The following is a 21,542-nucleotide window of genomic DNA, read 5'->3' as shown; positions in this document are numbered from 1 at the left end:
TGAAAAAAAATTATTGAATTGGTGATTAAATAGTCAGTAAGCACCAGGGAAAGGAAGTAGTGATTACTGTCAGTCAGTTTAGATTCAATAAGACCAAGTCTTGCAAAATTAACTACATTTCCTTGATAGAGTAAATGCACTTTTTTGTTTGTATTTTATATAACTATTTAATTATCTACTAGATTCTTAATTTAATCTTGTCAGTCTACTGGCAAATATATGAGCATGTGCACACATGTCAGTAAATTGCTTTTATACTGTAAGCTTAAGGAGAATAGATACACTACAATACAAGGTAATTCAAAGTGAATAGCACTTAAAAATAGGTACTCTGCTACAATTAGGTACTATGCTAGATCCTATAGATTAAAAGATAAGTAAGACACAGTCCCTGTCTTTTAAGTGACTGTAGCATACTTGAGGGGAGACATGAAGATTTGTTTTCCTTTCCATCCATGCAGTGCTTGTACTAATTCCCAGGGACTTAATTTACCTATCCAAAGTTGATACCTCTTTCTTTTTTGCCAAAAGACACCCTATTTTTTTTTTCAAGTTGGAGATAACATGGAGTTCATATTTTTCCCTGAATTCTAGGGGGCTCAGCCAGTAAACACACTTCCCTTTGATAGTGATTGTTTTAGGAATGGGAAGGCAAACCATTTTGGCCAAAAGGGACTTAAAATAAAGATTGCAGGAGGTTTCTGAGAAATATATTCTGTCTTAAAACATGATGCTCTAAGAAGAATCCATTGTGTCTTTCTCTTGCTTTACTGCAGTTGTCTGAAGATGTGGTGTCTGGAGTAGCAGTACTTATTTTGCGAACATAAGGCCAACTAAGAATACCAACATCTCTGAACCTCTGAGCCAATACTAGCACCTCCAGATCTTTTACATTAAAGACAAAAACTAATAAGCAAAGAACTCTATCTGTTAAGCCACACTTAGTCATGCATTCAGTTACTTGGAGCCCAAAAGTAACTGATATTAGTGATACACAAGATTTACTGTTTCCTACTTAGATTAAGTACCCTATATCATAAAAGCTAAATATGCAAATTGACTGAATGGCACACTGTCCACCAAGGGGCAGATGCTCAACTCAGGAGCTGCCCCCAGCCACAGGCCCCAGGCTGGTCACCCCACAGACTGACCCTGATCACCAGCCAGGCCTAGGGACCCTATCCGGGCCTCTATTCTTATTTGAAATAAGATTTCAAAATGGTGCTTTAAAAATACCAAGATGTTATTTTTCTTTTAATTGTACCCTCCAGTGTTATACTGTCTGATTTTATTTTTCAATTACAGTTTACATTCAATATTGTTTTGTATTAGTTTCAGGTGCACAGCATAGTAGTTATACAATCCTATACTTACAAAGTTTTCTCTCAATATTTCAGGTACCCACCATGCCCCATATAGTGATCACAGTATTGTTGACTGTATTCTTTATGCTATTATCTATTGTTAGTGGATTTTGTGCACTTCCTTTTTGGGTTGTGTTGATAAGTTGAAAGGCAAGTAGTGTTTTAGGGTGCTTATACTGGCCACATATTTCCTTTGCATTAACCATACTTTGATTTAACTCACTTTGAATTTGTTCAACTAATTTGTTGTAGAAATTTCAATCACTTGGAATTACTCAGGCTAAGGATATTCAAAATTTATATTTTGATTTTAGCTTTCACCCTAATTGTAGGTACTCATCAATTTGTTTCCAAGTGTTCAGTTATGAGAGTTAAAACTGTATAACGTTGTTCAAAACTGAAAAACATTAGGTGTCAATGTTTTTATTTTGTGACAGTGTGTTATTGCAGAGAAAGTATTCTTTGTTACTGTTTAATCTTTAAACATCATTTTTATTATTTCACTTAGGGGCCCAGTAGATAAATTCATGCACCTTGAAAGGAACTGTGGGCCAAGAGGTTGCAATAGGCACAGGGGCGGGTCTCGGCCTGGCCCCTCACGCCACAACCCCCTGTCCCCTGTCTGCCTGCAGCCCTGATGCTCCCATGCATTGATGATGCCAGCTCCACTCACACCCAATGTCAGTACAGAGTGATTGGGGCCAGCTCCAGAAGCAGTGCAAGTGGTGCTGGCGCTGTCAGTGGGTGTGCACAGTGGCTGCTGCCCCAATCACCCCTCAGGAGCAGTGGGAGGTAGAGGAGCCCTCAAGGGTGATTAGGGCCAGCACCTGCCTCTCGCAACCACTGATGATGCCAAGTGATCGAACTGGTGCCGGGCATGGGCAGCAGGTGCGAGCGGCGGCTCTAGAGCTGCCTGGGGTGCAAACAGGGCTGACACTGGCAGTGGGTGTGAGCCGGACTGGTGCTGGCAGCAGATGTGAATGCTGGGCTGAATCTCGGCACGAGGGAGCAAAGAATTTTCAGTAATCACCAGAGGCTTACCCCTATGACAGTGACCAGCTCCCCACCTTGGTCTGGTGCCCCTGCTCACCTGTTCCACCATCTCACCGCGGCCAATGCTTGCCATGTTCCGCACATGCCCCTTGGTGGTCAACACATGTCATAGCAATGGGTTGTTTCAGTTGTTCCATTGTTTGGTCTATTTGCATATTAGCCTTTTATTATATAGGATTTTCTTTTATCCAGTTTCCTTGGGTTATAGTGTCTCTGTTACTTTTAACCATTTCTTTTGCATTGCAAATAAAATGTCCTGTTTTTTGTTATTATTTCACTGTGATGTTTTACTTTTTGGTTGTACCAAAGTTGTGTATTAAATATAATCATGTACTACTAAGTACATACATGCATACATACCTAGATGAAAAATTTAGGGAATGGTAAAACTAAACCATAATTAGTGACTATAAATCTCAATAAATGCTAAGAATTTTATTACTTTAATGAAGAAACATTTATAAGAATAAATTATATATTATTACATTACAATTACAAACATCATGAGGCTTTTGGTATGTTTTTTGTAAGATCACCAATAAAATAACGTCTTAATTATATACTAGCTATGATATTCAATTAAATTTTTACTTCCTCATTTATATGTTATATAAAATTATGTCTTAACTATTCTGTCATTCTTAAAATAGTTGTTTTCATAACCTCTTTCCCTACAAATAACCTGCAAAGAAAGAAAATTCATTGGTTCTCAACTAATTATAATATATATATATATATATATATATATATATATATATATATATATTTCTGTCTTATTAAAATGAAGTATGTTTTATAAAACCCATAGAAAATGTATAACATGACATAATTACCTGGCTTGTGGCAAACCATAGCTGGTTCCTACTCCAACCCGAGGCAAGCTATAGACAACTTTTTTTACTGTTGCTTGATCAGGGAAATTAAACATAACTGAGGCTGTGGAAAGAAGTAAATTCATTATTAGAAAAGTACAGGAGAGCAAACCATCAACTTCAGAAAACATTTTCAAGTGCTTATCACCATTTATTTATAAAGGTAATGTATCTTCTTGGAAATCATTGTATAACTTTATCTGTGATAAAAACCTAGGATTAATATTTCAAACATATTAATTTCTTAATATTGTTATTTTAGTGAGAGCATAACAGAGAGAAATACAGCAGGGGGGGAAGCAGAGACACCATGCAAATGAATAGTATTAAAATATGAGCATGTCTTCTTTCAAAATATTTAAGGATACTTACTTCGGTTTGCCATAAATACTTCCAAAGCAGTGTTTTGTAGAAGATAACGTCTTGAGAATACAGCTCGTATCTCACTGAACATCCATTTTCCATGAAGTCCCTCAGTGTATGCAAGGACCTAAATAAATAGTTTAAATGGAAGTTTACATCAGTAAAATATGTGTCTAAAACTTAGTCTGACAATATCTTAGGCAGTTCTATATAAAAGTCAGTAATTAGGAATCATCTTTCTGAATTCATTATATATCATTTAATTCTATATATTTGAAAAATTCTACCTTTCTTAATTTTCTTAATTGGCTCATTGGGAAATGAAGCAAAAAAAACTTGTATATTCAATATTACCCTGTGACTTAAAACAGAAAATGTATTTTTTTTATCTTGTATATACCGTATTTTTCGGACCATAAGACGCACTTTTTTCCCCCCAGAAGTGGGGGGAAAAAGTCCCTGCGTCTTATGGTCCAAATATAGCCTACACATATACTTTTAAAAAAAAGTTTTTTTACTTGCCCGGCTCTGTGTGTTCTCTGTGTGCTTGCCCGGCTCTAAAATGGTTCTAAATGCTGCTGTTTACTTTACAGGGTTGATTACATGTGTTTATGACTGTGATGTTGGGTTTTAATGCACATAAAATATTTTAGGACACTATTTGTTTCAGAATCTTTTTTTCTTCATTTCCCTTCTCTAAAAACTGGTGCGTCTTATGGTCCGGTGCGTCTTATGGTCCGAAAAATACGGTAATTAGTTGGGCCAGGTGACCTGACATAACTGTTGGTTCTTTTGCAATATCTTCTTTCCTCCTCCTTCCTTGCTTAATGAAAGCCCAGTTATCCCTGAAGTGTCCATGTGGTCAACCTCAGATGATGGATCATGATTGATCTAAACTGGAGGACAGGAAATATTTTTGGTAATAGGCCAAATAGTAAATATTTTCAGGCCTGATTATATGATTACTCAACTTTGCCACTGTACCATGAAAACAGTCACAGGCAATCTATATTAATAAAAGGGTAATATGCTAATTAGACCGGACATTTTCCTGACATCCTTCCAGACAAAGCCATGGTGCGGGGGCTGAGGCAGAGGTGGTTAAGGGCAATCAGGCTAGCAGGGGAGAGCATTTAGGGGTGTCAGGCTGGCAGGCAGGTGAGCAGTTAGGAGCCAGCAGTCCTGGATTGCAAGAAGGATGTCTGACTGCTTGTTTAGGCCTGATCCCACAGGAGTTGGACTTCCCCTGAGGGGTCCTAGATTAGAAATCTGTGTACAGATTTCATGCACCGAGCCTCTAGTCTACAATAATAAAAGCATAATATGCTAATTAGAATGGGCATCCTTCCAGATGACCTTCTGGACAAATCCAGGGCTGAGAGGGAAGCCCAGGTCCTGGGTGTCAGAGGGAAGCCTGTGCCAGCAGCTGGGGGAAAGAAGGCTACTTTCACATGAATTTTGTGCACTGAGCCTCTAGTATATAAATAAATTATAAGATCTGTGCTCCGTTGAAACTTATAAAAACAAACAAACAAACAAACAAACAAAAAAACTATTTACAACAGGAATGGCCTGAATTGGCCCCAAGACCAGAGTGTATTGAACCTATGGTCTCAGCCAATCATGACAAAGTCATTCCTTGCTTTCCTCAATTCCCTTACAACTAGTGGTAAGGATATTTGACCCAGCACTGGCAAATGAGAATAAAACCAAAGTCAGTTGGGTATGTTTCAGAGAAGCTGATAAAATGAGTCATATATAGCTGATACACTCTTGTCCCCTTCTTGCTTAAAAGGATATGTGATGGTGGAAACTGTAGCAGCATTATATAACTATGGGAGGAAGGCCAAGGGAATCTGGTTGAGGTTTGGCCCCTAAACTGAGCTACTGAAACAATCTCAGCAATGATCCATATGTGTAGACATCTTGATACCTGATGCATGTAAATTCATATATGTTCATACCACAGCTAGTCAAATCTGCAACAAACACATTCCTTTCTGATACACTAATGTATATTACAATACATTTGCATTGTTTACTCTGCATAATCTACTAGATTTATATTTCTTTAGTGAAAATGGAAACTAGTCATTGAATTTTTTGTACATGATATACATTAAGCTTTGAAAACAAGTTATGAAGTTCCTTTGTACATTTTCTTTCTCTAGGAATTTATATTAATAAATTCTTAGTTGAGTGCAATGGTTTCCAGATTTGAATTTCATAGACCAGCATAATTTTTTTAAATGGAAAGAATACTAATATAGGATGGTTTTCTTTGCAAAGTACGAAAAATATTAAGACAAAACAGCCACAAAAACAAAAACTATCTTTCACTATGACTACTATTTCACAAAAAAAAAAATTTTTTTTTAAATTAAAACCACTTAAAAACATAGATAATAAAATGATTATAATCTCAGAAAAAAGAAGAGATTTTCCCCATGAAAGCTGTGTTGACACCCTCATACTATGCCAGGAGGATAAAGACATACACACACATACACTCATATTTTACTTATTTTTCTCTTTGAGAACTGTCATATAATAAATATCAATTATTCCTTTCCATTAAGCACATTATCATTTATTTTACTCATAGGAGGCAGGTAGCTTATAAACACATAGGAGTTAGTTTGACTCCTTAATTACTCCATGTCTTACCAACAATGCTCAGTGGTAAAGCGTCGGTCTGCGGACTGAAAGGTTATCAATTTATTAGAGGCCTGGCGCATGAAATTTGTGAATGGGTGGGGGGTCCTCTCAGCCCAGCCTGCATCCTCTCACAATCCTGGACTGCTAGCTCCTAATCACTCAGCTGCCTGCCTGCCTGGTTGCCTCTATCTGCCCCATGCTGTTGGCCTGATCACCCTTCACTGCCCCCCCTGCCAGCCTGATCACCCCTCACTGCCCCCATTGCCAGCCTGGCTGCCCCCAACTGTTCCCTTCTGCTCACCTGGTTGCCCTAACTGCCCCCCCCTCCTGGCTTGGTCACCCTCAACTGCCCTCCCTGCCAACCTGGTCACCCCATGTGGCCTGCCGTTCAGTCATCTGGTCATCCCTCACTAACCCCCCCTGCCAGCCTTGTTGCTCCACACAGCCAGCTTGTTCAGTTGTTTGGTTATCCCTCACTAATCCTCCTGTAGGCCTGGTCATAGGCAGCCATCTTGTGAGGATGTGAGGGTTAATTTGCATATTACCTCTTTATTATATAGGACTGCTTTCCAGCACCAAATTTACCCTTAATTGCTTGTTCTTTGAAAATGAATCTGTGCCCCTTATTTTTCCTTTGCTAGTTGGCACAATGTTAAGCTTTGTCAGGAAAGGACACTAAAGAGACAATGCAGGAGGAAGGGTTTTCTCCCTGGTTCTGGTGTGCTCACTCAGCTAGTTCCTGCAAAATGTAGGCCTGCAGTGTATGGTTGCAAACAGTACCCAGGGACTAGTTTCCTCCAGAATTCCCCCTACTCCAGCCAGTTTTGTAGCAGAGTGCCTGCGGTCAGAAGCCTCCCAGGAACAGCTTAACCAACTCCCGAGAGAGCAGATGTCTAGAATGTCCCAGAGGAAGGAGCTCCCCCAGCAAGGCACCTGAATGACTTCTCCACCATTCACTGAGCTACAGCCATGCTCTTCACAGCAAGGCCTGGAGGGCCTCTTCCCTGGGTTCAATGTCAGCTCTAAGGGTAGTGGCTGCTCCTTACACTGTATGTGCTGTTCCAAACACGTATATGTTTAGAGTTATTTTTATTTCTTACTAACCATTCCCTTGTTATTCCAGTTTCCTGTTATAATTTATTATAACTATTTATATTAAACATTCCCTGTTCAAATTGCTAAACGGTTTCTCTGTCCTAATTGGATCTAGACAGATAACACAAATTCTTCTATCAGTTCTCCTACCACCACTTTCTTTCTTTTTCTTTTTTTTAATTTGTATTGAATTTATTGGGGCAACATTGGGCTAATAAAATTATATAGGTTCTTAAAACATATATTTTATTGATTTTTTACAGAGAGGAAGGGAGAGAGATAGAGAGTTAGAAACGTCAATGAGATAGAAACATCGACCAGCTGCCTCTTGCACACCCCCTACCAGGGATGTGCCCACAACCAATGTACATGCCCTTGGCCGGAATCGAACCCGGGACCTTTCAGTCCACAGACCGACGCTCTACAACTGAGCCAAACCAGTTTCGGCAAAATTATATAGGTTTTGTTAGGGGCAAAAATAGAATATTGGGAACTAGCTATAGTTTTGGGAAATATTAATCATGCTCTTTTAACCATGATTGCCTTGTTCTGGTTAAAGAAGGTACATTCTAACCTGGTTGGGACTTGTAAGCCCCCTGGGAGTCAACCTTGGACCTGGGAATCAACCTTGAAATAAGGTCCATTCTCATTCAAGAAATACCTATTATAATGGAAAGATGAACAACCTTGCTGCCCAAACAATGGAGTCCCATCCCAGCATGCATGGCCTATTTCCCCATGTAATTTTTTTAAAATATATATATTTTATTGATTTCTTACAGAGAAGAAGGGAGAGAGAGAGTTAGAAACATTGATGAGAGAGAAACATCAAGCAGCTGCCTCCTGCACACCCCATACTGGGGACGTGTCTGCAACCAAGGTACATGCCTTTGACTGGAATTGAACTTGGGACCCTTAGTTTGCAGGCCAAGGCTCTATCCACTAAGCCAAACCAGTTAGGGCTTCCCCATGTAATCTTTATCCTACCCTATATAAGCAGCTGGCTTAAGGGGGTTTGCACAGCAGGATTTTGTGGATGACCTGCTGCTCTTTCATGCTGTCAGCTCAACCCTGTCTGCTAAATTGGCTCAAGTAGTGACAAGCAGCCATAACCCATTGGTTATCCGGTTTTAGTTTCATGTATTCAATTCTATAATATATCATCTGTATATTGCAATGTGTGTTCATCACCCATCAAATCTCCTTTCATCATCATTTATCCCCACTTTATCAACTCTTATACTATCCCCAACCCCCTTTCCCTCCCTTAATCACTATATTGTTGTCTGTGTCTATGAAGTTTTTGTTTGTTTGCTTTTTCCTTAATTCCTTCACCTTTTTCACCCAGTTCCCCAACCCTCTTCCCTCTGACAGATATCAGTTAGTTCTCTGTATATATGAGTCTGTTTCTATTTTGTTTGATAGTTTCTTTTGTTCATTATATTCCACTTACAAGTGAAATCATATGGTACTTATCTTTCTATGGATGATTTATTTCACTTAGCATAATAATCTCCAGGTCCATCCATGCTGTTTCAAAAGGTAAGATTTCATTCTTTTTGTTACTGACCAGTAGTATTCCATTGTGTGAATATACGACAGTGTCTTAATCCACTCATGTATTGATGGACACCTGGGAAGCTTTGAAATATTGGCTATCTATTGATATAATAATAAAAGTATAATATGCTAATTAGACCAGACTTCCTTCAGGGGCTGCAAGGAAAGCCTGGGTCCGGGTGCCAGAGGGAAGCCAGGGCCTGCAGCCCAGGGAAGGATGGCCTGTTCTTTTCGCGAATTTTGTGCATTGGGCCTCTAATTGTAAATAATGCTGCAGTGAACATAGGAGTGCACATATTCCTTCAAATTAATGTTTTAAGATCTTTTGGTATATTTCCAGAAGTGAAATTGCTGGGCCATGAAGTAGTTTGAGTAACTTCCATACTGTTTTCCACAGTGTCTGCACCAAATAGTTGGAGAGGGTTCCTTTTTCTCCATATCCTCACCTACACTTGTTGTTTGTTGATTTATTGATGGTAGCCATTCTGACAGGTGTGAAGTGAGATCTCATTGTGGTTTTAATTTGCATCACTCTGATGATTAGTGACTTGGAGCATCTTTTCATATGCCTGTTGGCCATTTGTATGTTTCTTTTGGAGGAGTGTTCGTTCAGGTCCTTTGCCCATTTTTTAACTGGATTGTTTGGGGGTTTTGATGTTGAATTGTATAAGTTTACCTATAAAATTTCGACACTAGCCCTTTATCGGATATATCATTGGCAAATATGTTCTGCCATTTAGTGGGTTGAATTTTCATTTTGTTGGTTTCCTTTGCTGTGTAGAATCTTTTCAGTTTGATATAGTACCATCCTATATAATAAGAGAGGAATATGCTAATTAGCCAGGGTGCCCTCATGGGTAATGTCTGGCAGGAGCGGGTGGGTGTGGCTGCGTGCTGCACGTGAGGCTGTGTCAAATTAAATAAAATGCGTTCACATGCCTGAAGACAGCAGGATTCAAGGAGCAAGGGCTCCATTTTCGTTTTCTCACACCCAGATAGGAGGACCCCTGGGGCAGCTCTCCCCTTGAAGCCCTGAGCAGGACAAGAGCGCTGCTCCAGCCCGGAAGCCCAGAAGGGAGGTGGAGGGAAGTACTTTCCTGACAGGACCCTGCTCTCCCTGGGAACCCAGAAATCCACCTCTCCGGGTGACTGCACAGCGGCCCAGCCTGGCAAGCCGTGGAGAGGGCGACCTACCCAGAGGCCATGCAATTGTCTTAGTTGAAGTCGCTCTCGATGGAGGAGCGGGGGTAGCGGGGATCGGAGTCGGCTATGTAGGCGATGGAACCCCAGCTTCCCCCTGAATGAAACCCGAGCTCCCCGCCGAATGAATGACTAGAGCACACGGACCTCAACGGTCCTCGGTCACTTCTGAGCAGCAGTCAGCCCGTGTTTCCCCGAAAATAAGTCATCCTCCGAAAATAAGACCTAGCGCATGGAAAGATAAGACATCTGAAAATAAGACCTAGCGCAACTTTGGGAGAAAAAAAATAATATAAGACACTGTCTTATTTTTGGGGAAACAGGGTAGGTGCCCTGACAGAATGGAACCAAACCTTTGCTGTGGCAGAGGAGCTTCAGCCCACAGCAGGGCCAGGGCAGCCAGGGGGTTTGTTGAGGGGCCCTGACAGGCAGCCCGCAGCGCAGTGGGTTAGAACCCCCTCCTGATACAGCAAGCTTGAGAGTTGGATCCCTCGTCAGGGTACAGACAAGAAACAACAAAAAGAGCATAATAAGTGGACAACGCACTGGTGTTTCTCTCGCTCCCTTCCTCTCTCTAAAATAATCAATCAATAAAAATTAAAATAAAAAAACAAACCCTCTGGCCCTAACTGGTTATAGGCCTGTGGACTGAGGGGTCCTGGGTTCGATTCCAGTCAAGGCCATGTACCTTGGTTGCAGGCACATCCCTAATGCGGGGTGTGCAGGAAGCAGCTGATAGATGTTTCTCTCTCATCAATGTTTCTAACTCTCTCTCTATCCCTCTCCTTCTTCTCTGTAAAACAGAAAAAAATCAATAAAATATATTTAAAAAATAAAAATAATCCCTCTGGCTTGCAGAGTTGCTAACATAGTTATAAAGCAAATTCCCATCCCTTCCCATTCATTCAACAAATACTTCATATGCTCCTTCAATAATCACACTGGGGATGGGTGTTTATTTATTTATTTGTTTGTTTTGGTTAATCCTCACCTAAGAATATTTTTGCATTGATTTTTTTTTTTTTTTTTTTCCGGAGAGTGGAAGGGAGGGAGAAAGACAGAAACTAATGCGAGATACATCAATTGGTTGGCTTTTGCTGAATCCCCGACCAAGGCCCTGAATTAAGCCTGCAACCCAGGTATGTGTCCTTGATCAGAATCCAACCTTGTACCCTTCAGTCTGCCTCAGAAGCACTATCCACTGAACCAACCAGCATTCCCCCCACCCCCCTTTTAAGTCCTCCTCTAAGGATACGTTCTTTTCATTGATTCTAAAGAGAGTGGAAGGGAGAGGGAAAGAGAAAGAGAAACACTGGTTGGTCAGTTGCCCAAGCAATCTGACAGGGATGGAACCCACAACCTGTATATGCCCTCACCTAGAATTGATCCCATGACCCTTTGATGCATGGAGGACACTCTAACTACTGATCCACACCAACGAGGTACATTTTTAAAAAAATTTTCATATCTGCCCTGGCCAGGTGGCTCAATTGGTTGGAGTCTCAACCTGTACACCAAAGGATTTCCTGTTGTATTCTAGGGTAGGGCACGAACTACTTAGGTTTAGGTTAGATCCCAGTGGGTCAGCAGGAATAGAGGCAGCCTACTGGTATTTCTTTGTCACACGGATGTTTCTCTCTTTAAAAATCAATTTTAAAAACATTCTCAGGTGAGAATTTATATATATATATATATATATATATATATATATATATATATATATATGAAATTGTTCAGATATAAAATTTTATTTGGTTCTTTTTTGAATTTTATTTTTCATTTATAGTTCACATCCAATATCCTAGCCCATACAACAAAACCCTAATATGCAAATTGACCAGACAGTGGAATATGAAGAGTTCACTATGAACTGACCACCAGGGAACAGATGCCCAATGTTTGAGCAGTTCCCTGGTGGTCAGTGCACTCCCACCGGGGGAATGCCGCTCCGCCAGAAGTCGGCTTATGGCTGGCGAGTGCAGTGGAGGTGGCGGAAATGCTGCTGGCAGCACTAAGGAGCAGAGAGCTGAGCAGCAGGGAACAGCAAACAGGCAGGCAGTAAGCAGTGAGGAGACTCCAGATTGTGAGAGGGCACAGGCCGGGCTGCAAGACCCCAGTACACGAATTTCATGCACCAGGCCTCTAATTCGTATATGTTTTCTTTTGTTTCCCTTGCCCTCTACCACCACTTTCCTAGCTTCAGGTTGGGACCACACTAGTCCTCAGGGGCCCTCAGGAGCAAGATAAAATGATATTGAGATAATTAGAGGAACTCAGTAAACCCTGGAGGCAAGGAAGAGAGAATAAAATTAAAATTAAATTATTTTACTTGCTAGTAAACAGTGCAGGAGAGCAAATTCCAAAAGACAGATCCAAAGGTCAGAAGTTATTTTGAACAAGGGCAGCAGTATCTGAATAAGCATATATCCTTTACCAAAAGACCATCGGAAGGACAATTATATTTATAAAACCTCTTATAACTTGATTTAAAAATGTGCTTAATTATTTAACCATCATCCATTTTTTAAAATTTAATAAATCTTTATTGTTCAGATTATTACAATTGTTCCTCTTTTTCCTCCCATAGCTCCCTTCCATCAGGTTCTTACCCCACTCTCTTCCCTTACCTCCCCTCCACTGTCCTCATCCATAGGTGTACACTTTTTGTCCAGTCTCTTCCCACACACCCCACTTGCCTTTTCCCTCAAGAATTGTCAGCCCACTCCCTTTCTATACCCCTGATTCTATTATATTCACCAGTTAACACTATTCATCAGATTTGTTATTCCCATGGTTTTTAGATTCACTTGTTAATAGATACATATATGTTGTTCATAATTTTGATCTTTATCTTTTTCTTCTTCTTCCTCTTCTTAAAGCAGGGGTCTTCAAACTACGGCCCGCGGGCCACATGTGGCTCGCAGAGGAGTCTGATCCTGCCCATCAGGTTTTTTGGGCAGTGAGCGCAGCCGAGGTGTTACAGTAGGAATTAGTAGTTCATATAGTCCGGCCCTCCAGCTCTCTGAGGGACCGTGATCTGGCCCCCACTTTAAAAAGTTTGAGGACCCCAGTCTTAAAGAGTACCTTTCAGCATTTAATATAATTCTGGTTTGGTGGTGATGAACTCCTTTAGCTTTTTCTTGTCTGTGAAGCTCTTTATCTGACCTTCAATTCTGAATGATAGCTTTGCTGGGTAGAGTAATCTTGGCTGTAGATTCTTGATATTCATCACTTTGAATATTTCTTGACACTCCCATCTAGCCTGTTGAGAAATCGGCTGACAGTCATATGGGTCTCCTTTGTAGGTAATTAACTGTTTTTCTCTTGCTGCTTTTAATATTCTCTCTTTGTCTTTTGCCCTTGGCATTGTAATTATGATGTGTCTTGGTGTGGTTCTCTTTGGATTCCTTTCGTTTGTGCTTCCTGGACTTGTAAATCTATTTCTTTCACCAGGTGGGAGAAGTTTTTGGTCATTATTTCTTCAGATAGGTTGTTGGTATCTTATTCTCTCTCTTCTGGGAACCCCATAATTCTGATGTTATATTTGCAATGTTATATTTGTTTTAAATGTCGCAATGGTTTTGTGGCTCCCAGGTTTTTTTTCTTCCTTTGGAAATGGGTCCAAGTGGCTCTTTATGTCTTAAAGGTTGCAGACCCCTGTGACCTAGAGGCTTCTTACGCTATCTTCAATTTTTTGGATTCTTTTTTATTTTTGCTTTTCCAGTTGAGTGTTTTTTGCTTCTTTGTTTTCCAAATCTTTGACTTGGCTCTTGCAATCCTCTAGCCTGCTGTTGGGTCTCTGTATAATATTTTTATTTCAGTCAGTGTATGCTTAATTTCTAGTTTATCCTTTTTCATATCCTCGAGGGTCTCATTAAATTTATCAGCCATTTCTAGGAAATTCTTGAAAAACCTTATAACCATGGTTTTGAACTCTATATTCAATTGTTTACTTTCCTCCATTTCCTTCATTTGTGACCTGCCTCTTTGTTTCTGCATTTTGGCTGCTTCCCTGAGTTGATGTAGTGGCTTTGTGTGCTAGGTGTCCTAGCAGGGCCCAGTGGCTCAGCCTCCCCAGTTACCTGAGGTGGACACTCTTGGTGTGCCTCTCTGTGGGCTTTGTGAACAGTCTCATTGTAGTTAAGCCTAGATTGTTGTTAGTATCACTGGGAAGCACTGACCTCCAGGCCAATTGTCTGTGAGGATCAGCTGTGCCTCTACTGGGAGAGCTTCTGTGCACAGCTTGGATGAAGCAGAGTCACAGGGTAGAGCAGACAGTCTTGGTCTCCCATCAGCCCCGATCTACAAGGCCCCTGTGTCTCAATGTCCCACGGCAATGGCTGTATGCACCTCTGAGAGAAGGCTGCCCTCGAGTTTCACCCACTGCCAGACAGTCCAGTTTCTCCCCAAATGATTCTGGTTTTGCAAAGTCTCACCCAGAATCGGATTTCAGTGCAGTTGAGGGTTTTGTTTCCCTCCAGAATGAGATAGCTAGCTGCGCACTTGCTGCCCACCCTCTCCATGCACTGCGAGTAAGCCAGCCGCGTATTCAGCCCCCCACCTTTTCCACGTGCATGGGTCTCCACACCTCTGTCCTCCACAGCTCCTCTGGGTCTCAGTGTCCTTTTATCTTTCCTTCTTGTTGTAGAATTTCCACTCAGCCAGCTTTCCAGTGGTTCTGGACAATGTCCACTCTGTCTTCCAGTTGCAGTTTTGAAATTGTGTGAGGCAGCAGTACAGGTGTTTACCTATGCTTCCATCTTGGTTTCTCTGCTATCCATGTTTTAATTAAGTCTTGAGATAATTAAAAAGGTCTGGTAAAGGACAATATTCTGAGCTGGTCATAATTGCCTGCCAGGAACCCCAGTGGAGGCTGGAGTCCTCTTCTTTTTTTACAGGAAGCCCCCTCCTGCTTTCCCTTTTTCTTGTTTATTTTGAGATTGATTATATTGTAGAATAAAACTCTCCTAAAATATTTGTATTAATTTTTTATAGCTCCTCCTGTGAGTTTGTCTTTCCTGGCATCCAATGAAGAGTTACGATGTACTAACCTTCACTGTCTCTTCTATTACATAATTTTGTTTTCATTCTATGAATGGCACTTATTTATTTTCTTTGTTTGTTTTTTGTCTGTCACATCCCTGTGACATAGAGAACAGGATGCTCATCTATGTTATTTACTGTTCAATGCACAGTGCATAAAATATTGCCTGGCACATGTGTGCTCCATATACATTTGTTGGTTGAATAAATCACTAAGAGAAATTGACAAATAATACTTATAGGGAAGATGACAAGATACCACACAAAATGTGTTTATATATTTCTGACTCCTTTGCTGAACTGGAAATTACTTCCAATTTGGCTTTGAAACTTCTCATGTCTATATCCTTATGGTGGAGTTCATTTAAGATTTAATGAAGACCTAAAAAGCAATCTAAATAGCAGAACTGGTTTATCTTCTTTTGTAGCTTAATTGGCATCCTTAAAAATCTCAAGATGGGGTTATTCTCCATCCTGAAAGACCTTGTACTGCAGAAAATGGCTCCTTCACTATAGAGGGGCCAAGGAAGGTCATTAGGGTATCACATGGCATTTTGACTTTATAGGTTTATGCCTTTCACATAAGAAAATGTATACAAAGGTGTGTCAAAAATATCAGTTGGCACTCTTCTTTCCCATCAATTTTATTTCTGGTAAGTAATTTAAAACATTTTTAAGTGAAATTAACACAGCTGGGAAATAAAATGTAACAAATGATGAACTATTGAGTTAAAACACTAACATTCCATTAAGTTTTGTAATTGCCATGGGTGTCCTTAGGCTCTACCCAAGTTTCCTCTCCTCTCCATTGCTCATGGGCAATAAGAAAGCCTGGACACTCAGAGGGAGGGTCACTAACACCCTCAGGCAGCATGTGGAGGTTTTGAGACTAAAGTCAAAGTAAACAGTGAAGATACTACTTGAGGCAAATGATGAGGAGTTTTATCAATTTCTACATAAATATAAAGGAATATCATTTTATAGTTGATCACTGAGTTTATGGCACATTTCTATAAAAATCTGGTAATAATTCCAGGTCTGAAATTTGACCTGGTACTATAATGTTTTCTGTATCGTATTTATAGCTTTACTAGTTACATAATGTTCTATAAGTTTCAGGACCTTCTATTGATATAATAACTCTAAATTTTTCATTCTAGTCCAGGATGTTTTTCTAAATTATGGAAGTACTTTCATCTATACTTTAGGTTGTTTGATTTTTGCTTTAAGTCGACCTTCCCATATCATCTGGTTTGTGCCTTCATGCTTCTCCAAATTATTTAATATGCCATGAAATCCAACCAATTATAATTACCCCTTCAGTTCCACGTTCTGAAAACCGAATAAAGGTAATTTTTATTGTACCACATAGATCATAAACAAGAATATTAAAACATCTTGATTCCAAATATTATGGAACTTTGTGATTTTTCTTAAGTGACAACTGAATTATTTTTAGCTAACTGTTTAGTATCCAAATAAAGTGAGGGGAGAAAGAGTTCATACTAGTCTTATACCCTGAGGTCTGCCCCTTTCACATAGGAGCTGAAGCACACAGGAAGCAATAGAAAACAAATGTAACAGATCCCTTGTAAAACAACTTGCCTAAATGTGTGTGCTTAACACATATTATTTGATGATACTGTTGAAGAAAAATAGGGTTGCTGTGCACTCATGTGTATCAGACATATATGTGTTGTCAGAAACATGTATATGGCTGTCAGATCAGTTACATCTTTTCTTCCTTTTAAAGCAGCTAATATTGTACAATGTAAAAAGTACTTGTTTAGGCCCTGGACAGGTAGCTCAGTTGGTTAGAGCATCATCTCACTACACCAAAGTACAGGTTTGATCCCTAGTCAGGGCATATACAAGAATCAACCAATAAATGCATAAATCAATTCCTCTCTCTCTCTCTCTCTCTCTCTCTCTCTCTCTCTCTCTCTCTCTCTCTCTCTCTCTCCTCTCTCTCTTTATTTCTTTTCCATTCCTCTCTTTCTCAAACAAAAAAATTAAATACTTATTTTTAAAAAATACAGCTTTATTGATTTTAGAGAGAGAGGGGGAGTGAGAGAGAAATGTCGATGAGAGTTCATCATCAATCAGCTTCCTCCCCATGGAGGTTGCCACAACCCAGGCACATTACCTGACCAGGAATCAAAAGGTGACATCCTGGTGCATGGATCCACGACACTCAACCACTGAGCCACAACAGACAAGCTTAACTACTTAATTAGTGATAGCTTGGTGATCTTAAATCATCTAATACATATATTATAACAAATATTACAAATACTTTTTTCTTTGAATATGAAAAGGCTAAATTTTGTTTTGTTATATTTTATGTTAAGAATTGATGAAAATGCTTCAGAGGCTAGTTCTAGTTCTCACCACATCTTGGAGATGCTATTTCCTCACCAAAGGCATAGGGGAGTATAAGATATACAAAATCATTTGAAGGTTATGAAAAACTGAAAGAACAACACTATGCACTAGCCTCCTCTAAATTGGAATGCAATAACTTTCCAAGTAAGGTATGCATAATTTAACAGAGTAAGTTTCCAGACCCTCAACTTCCTAAAATCTTTCTTTATGAGCATGAGCCTGTGAGGGAAGTACAGTTTCTATTTCTAATCTCCCTTTTCACATTGGCTTTGTTCAAATTTTTTTTTAAGTAGTAATAGGAGGAGGAGCTCTCTCTGGTGCATTGCCTGGGGTATAAGATCTGCTGAGGAGGTGGAAGCCTCAAATAAGAAATAATTCAAAATACTGATGGATGTGTTAGAAGGTGAAGAGGTATAAGGGGAAACTTCCACTGAAGAAAGAAACTGAAGAAGATACAAATAAATGGAAGCATATACATGTTCATGGTTTAGGAAGAATTAACACCATTAAAATGTCCATACAACCCAAAGCAATCTACTGTACATATTCAACTCAGTACCTATCAAGATACCAACGGTATATTTCACAGAACTAGAACAAATATTCCAAAATGTATTTAGGACCACAAAAGACACTGAATAGAAGCAACAATCTTGAGAAAGAAGAACAAAGTTGGAGGAATCATACTACCTGGTATCAAATAACTATGGCAAAGCCATAATAATCAAAACAGCATAATACTGGCATAAAAACATATATATATATCACTGGAACAGAATAGAGAGCTCAGAAAGAAACCCACATCTTTATAGTCAATTAATATTTGGTAGAAAAAAATAATTTTTTAAAGTGTATATCCTCAATGACTTGATTTTAAAAAAATCCTTGTGCAAGTTAGATATTCTCAATTTCTTTTAAGAGTTGAAGTTGGATCTAATTTGGTTGTCAGGTGAAAGACAAAAATTATTTTTGATAATAGATCATTAGGTTATTTTAAGCATGCAACTTAGAAGTGGTACCCAAAATTATAACATTGCTATGATAAAACTTCAACATCTTTCTGTTTATTTATGTGAACAATATTTTCCATCACATCTACAGAAAAGGAAAATTGGGAGAAGCTCTAACATTGTCCTAATAATAAATAATATTCATAAGTGAATATATTAACCATTCATCTTATTAAGAGATAAATTTTCAATAGCATTTTACTTTTTAGGTTTAATAATTATGTTTTAAAGTTTACAATATAATTATGGTGTGGTATGATTATAAACTAATAATATTTGTAATAATAATTGGCTCTAAATTTAAATTTTTAAAACTTTTAGTGTTTATATATTTTTTGCCTATTGGGATAATATGGTGATCAATATAATACTTTCAAGTATGAAATATTTTATATTAGAAACATTTTGGGGAGCAAACCAAATGGAAGTAAGTTGAAAGAGAAAAAGAAATTTTTACATTATAAAATGTCCATTCAAAAAATAATTATTTGTGTATTTTAAAATAGGTGATGATAGTTTCGCTTTCTGGTAGTTCATTATTGGTGTCCCAAAGTGCAATTGATTTCTGAATATTTATTTTGTATCCTGCTACTTTAGTGAATTCATTTATCAAAAAAAATTCCATTAACAGTTGCTTTTAAAAAGAATTAAATACCTAGGAAAATTTTAACTATGCATGTAAAAGACCTGTATTCAGAAAATTGTAAGACACTGAAGAAACTGAAGAAGATACAAATAAGTGTAAGCATATAGCATGTTTATGGGTAGGAAAAATTAACATCATTAAAATGTCCAGACAACCCAGATCAATCTACAGATTCAACTCAATTTTTACCAAGATATCAATTTCACAGAACTAGAGCAAATATTCCAAAAATGTATATGGAAACACAAAAGACCCTGAATAGCAACAGCAATCTTGAGAAAGAATAACATAGTTGAGGAAACAGGCTACCATAGTAAAAATGCTACCATAGTAATCCAAACAGCATGGTGCAGGCATAAAACTAGACATATAGATCGTTGGATCAGAATAGAGAGCCCTGAAAGAAACCCACATCTTTATAGTCAATTAATATTTGACAAAGGAGGCAAAAAAAATATACAATGGGCTAAAGACAGTTTAAGTCTATTCAATAAATTATGTTGGGAATATTGAAAAGATACATTATAAAAATGAAACTAGACTAGCAACTTACACCAAACAGATAAGAATAGACTCAAAATGGATTAAAGACTTAAATGTTAGATTCTAAACCATAAAAATCCGGGGGGGGGGGGAGGGAACTCAGACATTTCTCATAGTAATACTTTTCTGATATATCCCTTTTAGCAAAGGAAACAAACAAACAAAAAAAAAAAAACACACAAATAATGGGACAACATCAAACTAAAAAGATTTTGCACAGCAAAGGAAAACATCAACAAAGTAAAATAATAACCCACTGAATGGAGAACATATTTGCTAATGATATATCTGACAAGAGGTTAATGTTCAAAAGTTACAAAGAACTTATACAATTTAACACCAAAAAACCCCTAACAATCCAGTTATGTATAAAAAGTACATTTACTACTTATGTTACATAGTAGGTATTTAATCACAAGGTGCATTTTACATTTAGCTTTGAAATTCTAATCATCTTGAATGCTTTTCAGCTCTCACATGTGTCACAGTTCCATGCTCTTGCACATGGTATTTCTTCCACCTGGCAGATCGCTCCCTATTTTGTTCTGCTGATTAACTATTATTGACTAAGCTAGAAGAGCCTGCTATTTCTGTATCTACCTAAGGTACTTACCAAAACATCAAAAGTGGTGGTTTACTCATGGCATCTCTTGCTAACCTACAAACTCACTGAGAGCAAGAATTCTTAATACCGTATTTTCCGGCGTATAAGACGACTTTTGAAACAAAAAAAAGTCAAACGAAAATCGTGGGTCGTCTTATACAACGAGGATATATCCTGAAAAACGTCTCGATATGCCGCTCAACGAATTTTCCAACTCGATCCCGCATCAATCACTGCAAGGCTGCTCAGACCGCCTCTCTAACTCAGCCAATCCAAGCAGGCTTTTTATGCATGCAAATTATACATGTTCTGTACCCAAAGCTACACTGTGTTCTAGTAAAAATCCTGCTCAGATTGGCCAGAGTCAAAGAGGCGGTCTATTAAAAAAAGAACTGGTGTTGCCTCAGAAGTGGGGGATAGTCTTATACAGAGAACATAGGCCTAAACCTGTTTTAACTGTAAAATTAGGGGGTCGTCTTATACGCCGGAAAATACGGTATATCTCAGCATTTGTCATACTTAGCAAAGAACCCAGCAGTAATGTAACAGTAGTAATTCCTTAAGATACCTTTTTAAATAAATGAATGATACTATATGAAATTAAAAAGCTTCTGCACAGCAAAAGAAACAAACAACTGAACAAAAAGGCAACCAACGTAATGAGAAATATTTGCAAACAAAAGCTCTGACAAGGAGTTAATAACCAAAATATATAAGAAACTTATACAACTCAACACAAAACAAATAATCCAATTTAAAAATTTATAGTTTTGAGGTTCAGGTAGGTTTGTTTGTCTTTGGATATGTAAATAGTTGGTTGCTAAATTTGATAAGATTTCTCCTGCTGGCTATTCCTGAATTCTTAGGATAGGTTGTGATGGATTAGAGTTTGTGAGTTAATTGTCATATGTGTTATTGTTGCATTTTGGATATTCCTACTTTGATAATTTAAAACAATTTAATTTAAGGTATCTGTTTGCAGGTCAGAAAATGAAAAATGTAATTGTGTAATACTCTTAAAATGTAAAAAATACAAGCTATAAATAAAATCAACTAAATAAAAAAATGGGCAGAAAACCTTAACAAACATCTCTCTCAAGAACACATACAAATAGCCAACAAATATATGAAAAGATGTTCAACCTC

At 38.5% G+C, this 21,542-nt stretch overlaps 1 protein-coding gene across 4 annotated transcripts in view; it reads right to left on the bottom strand.

Annotated features, from left to right (window-relative positions):
- NBEA (neurobeachin) overlaps nucleotides 1-21,542 on the bottom strand; it is a 796,980-nt gene that overhangs the window by 148,746 nt on the left and 626,692 nt on the right. For all 4 annotated transcript variants that reach the window (XM_084879290.1, XM_084879291.1, XM_084879292.1 and 1 more), the window contains 2 exons: nucleotides 3,662-3,779; nucleotides 3,251-3,353 (listed from right to left, as the gene is read on the bottom strand). In XM_084879290.1, coding sequence (XP_084735416.1) covers nucleotides 3,251-3,353; nucleotides 3,662-3,779 — 221 coding nt within the window. The remainder of the gene's footprint in view (nucleotides 1-3,250; nucleotides 3,354-3,661; nucleotides 3,780-21,542) is intronic.

The sequence above is a fragment of the Pipistrellus hanaki genome, assembly GCF_964339955.1.
Source record: "Pipistrellus hanaki genome assembly, chromosome: 3".
Taxonomy (NCBI): Eukaryota; Metazoa; Chordata; class Mammalia; order Chiroptera; family Vespertilionidae; genus Pipistrellus; species Pipistrellus hanaki.
This window is presented reverse-complemented; position numbering and strand designations above follow the sequence as displayed.